The 10,646-nt window shown below is 46.6% G+C and overlaps 1 protein-coding gene across 8 annotated transcripts in view; it reads left to right on the plus strand.

Moving 5' to 3' along the window:
* The window catches only part of HIP1 (huntingtin interacting protein 1), a 143,005-nt gene extending 135,703 nt beyond the window's left edge, over positions 1-7,302 (plus strand). For 6 of the 8 annotated variants that reach the window (XM_074328414.2, XM_019754952.3, XM_074328416.2 and 3 more), the window contains exons 29-31: positions 269-330; positions 2,744-2,852; positions 3,582-7,302. In XM_074328414.2, the coding sequence (XP_074184515.2) occupies positions 269-330; positions 2,744-2,852; positions 3,582-3,634 (224 nt within the window). In that variant the 3' untranslated portion in view covers positions 3,635-7,302. The remainder of the gene's footprint in view (positions 1-268; positions 331-2,743; positions 2,853-3,581) is intronic. The other 2 variants (XM_074328415.2, XM_019754953.3) reach the window with 1 other exon arrangement.
* The last annotated feature ends 3,344 nt before the right edge of the window (positions 7,303-10,646 follow it).

The raw sequence follows: 10,646 nt of genomic DNA on the forward strand, positions 1-10,646 counted from the left end.
ACCATTAGGGAGATGTTCCGTTTAGCCATTTCTCTGAATTCAAAGAAATGCCTCTGCAGTCCTGGTCATCCGGGGGTAGAAGGGCGGGAGTTCTGATCCTGGTTCCCTTGTCACAGCATCGTCCTTCCTCTCCATCCCTCCCTCTGTGCAACCGTGTGTTGGTAAATGACAAACCAAGCATTTCAGCAAAGTTGGTTTCAGCGACACCTCAGGCGAGAGTCAGCCAGGGGTATTATTTGACAAGATCTTCTCATTTCCAACCTTGCAGACAACATGGACTTCTCAAGCATGACACTGACCCAGATCAAACGCCAAGAGATGGATTCCCAGGTAGGACCTCCCTCTCGAAGTCTAGACAGTTTCTACTGCTTATGACATTGACCCCAAATATTATTCCTATCGTGAGAAGCCAGTAAGAGACAGACTTGGTGGGAAAGGAACTCAGATGTACCTTTTAGCCCAAGAATGAGTGTAAATGATGCTGGAAGGAATAGTGGCAGTGATTAGTAAAGATGAGACTCTTAACTCTTGCCCACTAGTCTTGGGCTGCGGTCCCTCTAAATGTTGTCGGGAGCCTTCTAGCCAACCATAAAGTGCATTTAGTAATCTTAACTATAGACAATTTTTTTTAATTTATGATATGAGTTATTTGTATATGACCTATATTTTTGGAAAAAATCAACTCACTGTTAACCCATCAAAGGCAACGCCATTTCTCTCAGTTGTTCTATGAAGTAATGCCATGCAAAGTAGGAATCCGTGGGATCCTGAAAAAACCCTGACATCCTTGTTCTAAAATTACTGGTCGTCAGTCTTGGGGTAAAGTCCAGGCTGAGACTGTTAAAGCCTATGGATGGGTCATTTAGCATCTTTAGGAAAAGTCATGTGGCCAAATTTCTGTGTAAACCCGGAAAGAACTGAGTTCGGACCTGAGTGTCCTCTGTCTACACTGTCTTGCTTAGTGGTCTCATCCAGTCCCTTTGGGCTTTGCATACTACTATCTCTATGCTGATAAGTACCAATTCTTCTCCTCAGCCTAGATCTTCTCCTTGCGCCCTATACTTGTCTAACTGCCTACTTGATATCTCCATTTGATGCTCAATAAATGTCTCCAACTTAATATGTCCAAAACGGGTCACTTGGTTTCCCTCTTACACAAATTGGTCCCTCCCCTGGTTTTCTTGATCTTGGTAAAGGCACAACCACCATCGACCTGGGCGTTGAGCCCCAAACCTAACAGTCATCCTCAGTTCCTCTCTTTCCCTCACCCTTTACATCCAACCCACTAGCAAGCCTCATCCACCTGAAATCTCCAAACCACAGCCTTAATGAATCTTCCCACTTTTGTCCATATCCCTAACCTAGTCTAAGCCACCATTGTGTCTCTCCTGAGCTACTGCAAAGGCATCTTAACTATAATGTATGTGAGTCTGTGTTTTAAATTAATCCTGGGGCCGGGCCGGGCGGGTGGTGGTGGAGGAAGAACAGGACAGAGTGTTGCTGAGACAAGTCTGGCCATGAGTTGATAGATGGTGGAAATAGGTGAAAGGCACACGGTGGGGTTCACTGTATCAGTCTCTGTTATTCTGTGTATGTTTTACATTCCCCATAATAAAAAGTTTAAAAACAAAAAAAGGAACCACCTAACTGGGTATAGTTATTTCTGCTCTTGCCCCTCTATAGTTCGTTCATTCTTTACATATTTTAAAAACGTAAGTGACAACATGTCACTTCCCTGCTTAAGATCTTCCAATGGCTTCTCCTTGTACTCCCGAGTAATATCCAAACTCCCAACCCCAGCCCGTGGGCCCTGGGTAAAATGATCTTTGCCTGTTTCTTTAACCTCGTCTCATGACCCTCCCCACTCTCACATATGAACCACATGGGATTCTGTCTGTTCTCCCAGCACTTCAGGCTCATTCCTACCTGAGAGGCTACTTCCCCTGCCTGGAATATTCTTCCCCAGATCTCTGAACAGCTGGTCTCTTACAGCCATTTAGGTTTCAGCTCCAAAGTTCCTTCCTGAAAGTAGCCTTTTTTGGTCACCCTTACTTAGTCTTTATCCCATCATCTTATGTCATTTTATAATCTGATCTTGTTCATTAGCTTGTCTCTTCCCCCTATAAGATAAGCAGGGACCTTGTCTGTCTGTGTACCACTGTGTTTCCAGGACTTTTAACAGAGCTCAAGGAACATGATGGGTGTTCAGCAAATATTTCCTGAGTTAACAAATAAAATAACTAAAATGAATGAGGAGTAGGGGTAGCCAAGATGCAACCTCTCCTTAGTGAGACTGTGCCTGTACAGTGATAACCCTGAGTTGCACCAGCCCCTCAGAGATGCCAGAACCGTCACGGTCGGCTCCTGCCTGGACTGAAGGGTTGTGACTAGATTGGAACACACCATACAGATACGCCAAACATTAGAGGTTTCTTTTGGCTGGTGATTTATCAGAGGAACATAAGATAAGCCCAAGTCCCATTCAGGCATTTGGACCGTAAAGCATCATTCCTTTCCAATAGAGGGTCCCAGTGAGGAAATATAAGATAGATGGACTAGATGGATGAATGAGAGGATGGAGAAATTAGAGCAGAGGCGAGATTGAAATTGAGAACTGGGTAAGCTATGGAAACAGGATGAATGATACGGAAGAAGAGAACTGAAGCACAGAGAAAAAGGCATTAAGTCAAAATAAGATAGTTCTCAAATCACTGCTCAAGAGAAAATTCCACTTTCCCCTCAGGTTAGGGTGCTGGAGCTAGAAAATGAACTGCAGAAGGAGCGTCAAAAACTGGGAGAGCTTCGGAAAAAGCACTACGAGCTTGCAGGTGTTGCTGAGGGCTGGGAAGAAGGTAAGCCTCTCTGAGGACCCGTGTTGGCCCTCAGTGAAGGGGGCATGCTGTGCGATGAGGGCCTTCCCCTCGAATACAACAGAACGAGGAACCCATGGGTCAGTGACTTCCTCCTCTGCTGTACTCACAGAGCATGTTTTCAGTTGTAAATAAGCTATAAGCCCCAAACTGGGATAAACTGTGGTAAATGGAAAGCTTTTGTTGTCATTTTTCAACATCTTAATGTTGACCAGTGGACTGCTCACTCACCACCATGCCCTTCCAGCCTGTTAGCCTGGGTTGCTCGCCAGGAGTTTAGTCTCTGGCCAGCCTAAAGCTGAATAGTGAATGAATGGTGGGCAGTGAAGGTCCGGCAGACAGGGGCAAGTGAATTACAAGGTTCTGACTGTCTAAAGCCAGCGATGGGCTGCAATGGCCAAAAGACAGGAAGGGTCAGGAGGTAGAAACGGCGTGGGATGAGGAAGGTTGGGTCCACGAGCCCAGAGACTCTTGGGTGCTCAGACTCTGTGAGTGCTGCTTTTCTGCATTTCCAAAGTGGCCAATTTGATCACAACCAAGACTGCCCATTCTGTTCCAGTTGACTGGCCCTGAGAACCAATGACAGGTTATCCCAGTGAGGTTATTATCATAATGTACTGTAGAGCCCACCATGGTGGCAGCTTTTGTTGGTTAACTAATAATGCGTGCATGCACGAAGGGCTATGAAACAAATTGGTTATTGTCTTGTAGGAACAGAAGCAGCTCCACCTGCACTGCAAGAAGCGGTGACTGACAAAGAATAAAGCCCCACCGGCGCCCCACACATCAGAGTGTAAATCTTTGTTGCCCATCTATGTGTGTGTCACCCCCAGCCACAAAGCAAACCCTTGGAGTCGCAGTGGCAGCCACTCCCATTGTCCAGTGCTGAGGATCTGCGTGGCCTTTCAAAGACTCCTTCCACAGTGACAGCCTTTGTGTTGGAACCCGTGATCTGTGTTCTTTCCCCGCCTCCCTGGTGTCCAGAGAGGACGGGGCACAGGGCCACCCCCACAGAGAGGACCTCCTTTCTAGTCCTGCCTGCTGTTTTACCCCCAAACAATCGGTGTCCTTGTCCGAGGGGCTGTGGTTGCTGTGGCTGAGAGCCTGGAGAGGGAAGAGCTTATGCATTTTCTTTTCTGTTTTCTTCTCAGTCTTTTCAGTTTCATCATTTGCACAAACTTGTGAGCATCAGAGGGCTGGTGAATTCCAAACCAGGACACTACCCTGAGTTTGTGCAGAGTCAGAAGAACAGCGGGAGTGTCCTGGCTGACAATGCCAAGGCAATGCCCCCCCGCTCTTGGCAGTTCCATGGATTCCCACTGCTTCTTATAGTGGTTGGTTGGGTTTTTGGTTTTCTTTTCTCAAGTTTCACTCAAATAGCCAACTCTCCCAAAGGGAACACCCCTGAAGCTCCGAGCTCTTGGGGACCCCTGACCACAGCACTTAACAGCAACGGTGCTGCTCAGGCTTCATCTTGGTGCTCCCCGCCAGCCTCCATGCTGAAAGTGTGGGTCAGCCAAGGCCTCTCCCCGGGCTCGGGCGGAGCTACTGAGCCACAGCTTTCCTCCAAAGGCAGAAGTGGAGCGAGTGCCTTTCCTTCCTAAAGCTGGAGCCCAGCTGAAAGCCTCTGCCCACCTTCCCAAGTGAGGGGCCACAGGAAGAGGGAAAGGAGGGGTGCGCATGGCCAGGTCTTCAGGAGACACCTTCTTGGGAACTCCTTGTGACCAGGCTGAAAAAAATGCTTGAATGGAGCTGTTGAGAGTAGCCACACCTCTTCCCCCAGAATGAATTTTCCTTGGCATCTCCCTCCAGACCCAGGCAAGGCCCTAAGAGGGAGTGTGAGAGGGGTTTCCAATTTCTTTCACCAAACGTCTGCCTGCCTTGGTATCCTCTTGAATCTGAAGAAGATAGTTCCATGTTCTACCTAATTGACCCAGAAGATCAGGCAAACTTGCTCCCCAGAGGAAAGAACCCTGTGCTTAGTTTGGTACCTTTAATATTTATTACTAACCTCCGTTGAGCAGCAGCAGCCTGCAAAAAGACGCTTGACGCAATCAGGATTCTGGTGTGACTATGGCAAGGCTTGCATCGCTGCCCTAGACATCGGTCTTCAAAAATCCGAAATAAGGCCAAGATGCCGTCCCGATCTGTTGCTGGCTTGGATCACAAAGCAAACAAGGTTCCTCAGAGCATCCGGGTCAGGGGAAACGAAAAAGGGGGACCACTGTCTCTGACGCCTTCCAGCCACACATCCCGGGCCCGCGCTACCTGCAGACAGGATGAGGACAGAGGACGCATTAACAGCCTCATAGAAACGGGCAGCCTGACAGCACTTCCCCTCCAGACGGACCCCAGCGTTTAAGTGACCTTTCGATCTTGGACAAACAGTGTCTTCCTATCTGTAGCAACTCATAGGTAGTAGCCAATAAGCACTTGCCAGGACCTGTCCCAAAAGAACTTTGCTAAGTGTGGCTATGTGACAGGTTGTGAGGTTCCTATTTGATCACTGTGAATCAAGCCCCCTCCTTCCTAATCACCACCCTCGCACCCCGCCCCCTGCCCCCCACCCAACTCCATCTCTCTGCATTTTCTAAGCAGGGCACTCGAAAAACTGTCTCATTAGCTCCGATTTTGAGACTCAGACATGTGACCACCACACTGGGCTAAAGAGGGCCCAGCACTAGATGCTGAGCGCTCTCATGTTTAATGGTTCTTTGTGCTCAGCGTTTTTCCGTCCGAGGTTCAGAAGGAGTTGTGTGTGGCGTCCCCGGCCCATTTGTGCCAATTAAGCCCAATCAGCGTGTTCTCAGCGAAGGGTCGGCATTTCCAAAGGTGGCTTGTCCTTGCTTCTAGCATCTCGGCAATTGAAGCAGTTGTGCTCCAAATTACCAGTGGGGGAAAATACCTAGTGTATTGGATCAGATTAAGACTTTTTGAATAACACTCCCTCTAAAAAGAAGCCACAGTCACTTTTAAAACTTCCATGGGCTTATCCAGTAATAAAGCTGTGAAGAAAGCACTTAAACAGGAGCACAGGCTCGATGGGTCTCACACAAGGCAAAGCCTATCAGATAATTTGATCATTGCTCAATTAGAAGCTAGTCCATTCTGCAGCCAAAATCAAATTGTCCTACCTTGGCTCTTCTAAAAACAGCGTGTGAAATACCTTAAAACAGGAATCACATCCTAAGGCTAAAAACGAACCTCACAGCCTTTTAAATTAGTCACTGAGCATCATTAGTGACTGGGGTCCCATGGGTCAATGTAAATGGGTCACGCAGAGAAGGGACAGCAACAAAATAATGAGTTGAAATACAGCTGCATCCGTTATTTAATTTTGTAATACGGTGCTCTAATACCTTTAGAATAAGGATATGTGTGTACATAATATGGAAAAAAATAGAAGAAAAGACCTCTGTGGGGTTATTTTGTGTCTGAGCAAGGAGTTTCAATTAGATTATAATTGAGATTGATCTCTAGGATCCCACCTAAATAGGCGTCCCCAGCGCTGTGGCTGGGAGAACCAACATTGTCCAGAGCTTGGAAGTGTCTGAGCTGCTGAGTCACACACCAGGTACCCCGGGGGTCACAGGTGCATGTCGCTCAGGCAGGTTCATGTGCTTTGGCCTCTGAGCTTATACCTGGGAAGTGCTCACCTGCCAGCTCCTTAGTCTAGAGGGGTCCACTGGCTCCATTTACGCTGGTCTTCAACGACTGGTCAAGTTCTTGCTACCTTCTACACCTTTCCAAGTCTCTGGGACTCCCTCCTGCCAATGAAAGCCTTCAATCCTGGCATTGCCCTCTCGCCACCACCCTCGGTCCTCCAGAGACTGCAATGCCTGTAGCAGAGAACACCACCGCCGGGGCCTGCCGGCCATCAACACAGCAAACCGGCCAGCTGTCTGCTGCTCAAGTCCTTGTCTCCCAGGTCCAGACCAAATCAGGATCAGCAACCCACAGTAGTGGCTCAGCCTTTCACCCCAGGAGCCAACGCAACGCAAAACAATTTGTTAGATGCCGTTGGGTCCGATTCTGAGAGTAGTTAATTTCCAGACATGTCTTTCGGGTGACCCTCAACTACCTCAGGTTTGAAGGCCCTAAATTAAGCTGATTACTACTCACATGGACACACTGAGGGGGTTCAGGTAAATCTTGGTGATAACGCAATTGTCTCAAACTTATAACTCTTTCACACTGAGGTTTGAGAGATGGGGCTGGGCTTCTCTGTTTTTAACCTTTCCCCCAATTTTCCATTAGAATAGTTCCTATAAATGAATTTCATTTTTCACTGAGTGCCTACCTTCCCAGGGCAGGTAGCCACTGGCTTTTGTTCCCTTCCAACAATACTTTTATTATGGTATTAAGACCTTTCTTTGTATAATACATTGCATCTGTGTTTTCAATTTTTCAAATAAATATTTCAACCTGGAAATGGAGAGTAGTGGTGATAACTGACCAAAGTGGTTTTGAGGTCTGGGTTCCAATGAAAAGCCTACATTTATATTCTGGGGTCCATTGAGTCCACTTAAGCTCTGCACCTCTGGGAATATGTCTTCAAGACAGGCCATTTCCTGAAGCATACAACTGCTATTGCATTTTCTGTAGAGAAACTCTAGTTTGCTCTCCTTAAATATGACCACCCTCTGTACACTGTCTTGTCCCTGTGAATGATCAAACAGAAATGCCAAGGTGGTCAATACTGTAATTTATCCAGAAGGCCAAGTGTCTGCATGAAATCTGGGGTCTTAGGCTATGGGTATGCCCTTTTCCACTTTTAAGGTGCAAAAGTAAACTGCCGCCTTAACATTGTGTGGGATGAATTCTGCTCAGGGAAAGAAGCTGCCAATCATAAGAGGATTCAGAGCCAGCCTGTCACAGCTACCGGAAGTTTGCAGGGGGAGCGTACAGAATGGCGCTAGCCGGTTGCATGGCAACCTTTCCCTAGAAGGATTGTCTGCAACCTTATGCTGTGCCAGTGTGTTTAGCCAAGGGGACTGACAGGATGGGAGAGAGATGGGGAAGGCCTGGGTTGGCAAGCAGGATAATTGCCCAAATGACACATCAAGTAAGAGAATGAAGCAAGTAATCAGAAGCTATGGGGTTTGTAAGGAGGTCAAAGAACCTGGAGAATAAGAGAAGGCAAATAGTGTTGGAACTGCCCAGTGGGGAAAATGATCTGGATAAATACAGAAAATGGGGAGCACTTACCTATGGTTGGTCTTTCTCCCTATAACAGAATGCAAAGGTGTGCCGCTCTATTTGAAACACCACTGATAGAGTGGATACTTCTTGGTCACAGCTCTTTTGCAGATCACTGCTGGAGTCAAGTGTAAAGCTGAGAGTCGAGAAAGCCAGGCAGAGGACTGCTGAGCACACAGAGGCCCCATGTTTGAAGTGTCTGGGGTGTGGGTCTGGCCTGGGCCAGCAGTGCCATCCAGGTAGAGCCTTTCTCCCCTTACAGATGCATCCCAGCCCTCGACACCCCCTACACATGCACATGGCCTTGACTGGAGGCCCCAGAAGCTCTAGTACTCACACCTGAGGAAGTCTTCCCAGTCACAGTTCTAGGAAGGCAGCCTGGCTAGCTGGTCACTCTGGCCAGCAGAGCATTATAAGGAATCCTGAAATCAGGCCACCAAAATGATATGCCACAAAAAGGGTGGGGAGGGGGGTGGTTAGTTAGAGTTTATACAGATAAGGGCCAAATTTGCTTGGGGCCTAAGATGGCCCTCCCAAAGTAAACAGAAACAAAGGATTGAAATGAGCAAGTGGGAGGATAGCCTAAGTGAAATCTAGGCCAAGGGCATATAGCTGAAGCACACTACCATGTTTCCCTGAAAATAAGACCTAGCCGGACCATCAGCTCTAATGCGTCTTTTGGAGCAAAAATTAACATAAGACCTGGTATTATGTTATATTTTCTAAGACCAGGTCTTATATTAATTTTTGCTCCAAAATATGCATTAGAGCTGATGGTCTGGCTGGGTCTTATTTTGGGGAACACAGTATATATGTACCATTGTGACTTAAAGCCAATGAGTTTGAATCCCGCTCACCATGGTTGTCCTCAGTATCTTAACACATTATGCAACATACAGTAGGCCTTTAACTGTCTTGGAATGAATGAATGATTCTCTTTTTCCACTGCTTGCTTAGTTATACACATAGTTTATGCATCCATTCATTGTGCATCACCGAAATATTCAACAATGAAGGCGTTCTGTTCCCTGTCCTCAAAAGTTGCGCCCATGTATTCACTATGTTTTCAAGTGTCTATCAGGCCCTGGGAACGCAGTGAAGAGCCAAAACAGACATGGTTCCACACCTCGAGAGCTTATAGGCTATTGAGGGAAACAAATAGGATAACCAAATAATCACAAAAACAAGTGTATTACGACAACTGGGGTCAGTTCAAGACAGGGACGCGATAGAGCACTCTAAGGAGGGATTATAGAAAAGCTTCTTTGATAAAGTGACAGTATGAAGCGGTGTTAACTAGGCAACAAGGGAGGGAAAGCTCACTCCCAGTAGAAAGAGCTGCACGTGCCAAGGCCCTGTGACTGGACACGAAAGGGACTGAAAGGCCAGTATAGTCGGACCCCAGAGGGGTACAAGATGAGCAGAGAGGCAGAGCAGATCATGCAGACATGGAAAGCGGTTGATGGGCTTTAGGCAAAGGGATGTTGAAATCATGTTTGCATTTGAAAAGACCATTCGAGTTGCAGTGTGGGAACAGAGGAGAGTGGAAATCCAGTAAGGCTAAGGAGTTTTCATTTTGTTCCACAGAGAGTAGTGATGGGTCTTAGGTAGGAGGTCACCTCTCATCCTCACCTCCTGAATTCACTGGTCATACTGGCCAACTGCAGACACTTTCTGCAGGTGGACACATTTTGGTCACCCCCCACTCCACACTCCCTCTCAGTTCCCCTTTAACTTGGCCTTTCCCCTCTCACAGGTCAGTAAGTCTGCATCTGGCCAGCTCATGGGGCACACGGGCTCTGTAACCCTTCTTCCTCATTCCCTGTGCACAATGATCCCTTTCTGAGCCCAAACAGCTGAAGCGTGGCTGATAGCATAGCAGTACTGTTTCTAGAGAAGGTGTTAGGTTTCTAAGTTAAAGGCCAAAGTCCTCAGGACTGTCCTTCAAAATCTGTACTGAAATCCCCTTGTCTCTAATTAAATTCAATAAATAGATGATGTATTATAGAACTGTACAATTGAAACACAATTTTATTCAATGTCACCCCAATAAATATAATACATTTTTAAAATAAAAAATAAAACAATAATTGTAATCATTTAATAATATACTTTGTTCTGGATGGCCGGTTGGCTCAGTAGTTGGAGCGCAGTGCTCATAACACCAAGGTCACCAGTTCGAGTCCCACATGGGCCAGTGAGCTGCGCCCTCCACAACTAGTTTGACAACAACGACTTGACTTGGAGCTGAACTGTGCCCCCCCACAACTAGATTGAAGGACAGTGACTTGATATGAAGCTGATGGGCCCTGGAAAAACACACTGTTCTCCAATATTCCCCAATTAAAAAAAATAATTTGTTCCCATGGAATCAACATTCAAAATCAATTTTATAAACTAAATTTTATTCAATTCCTATGCTGTTTTAAATGACTAATATTACAACAGGTATGTCCTCTCGAATCATGCCAACTCAGCAAACACTGCTGAGTTCTTATTACACACAAGAGACGAGAGGAAAGAGAAAAGTAAGGAAGATATGGTTCTTTCTTTAAGGATCTTCCAAAGTTGGATAGA

This window comes from Rhinolophus sinicus, chromosome 3 (assembly GCF_057876585.1).
Source record: "Rhinolophus sinicus isolate RSI-liver-muscle chromosome 3, RSI-T2T, whole genome shotgun sequence".
Taxonomy (NCBI): domain Eukaryota; kingdom Metazoa; phylum Chordata; class Mammalia; order Chiroptera; family Rhinolophidae; genus Rhinolophus; species Rhinolophus sinicus.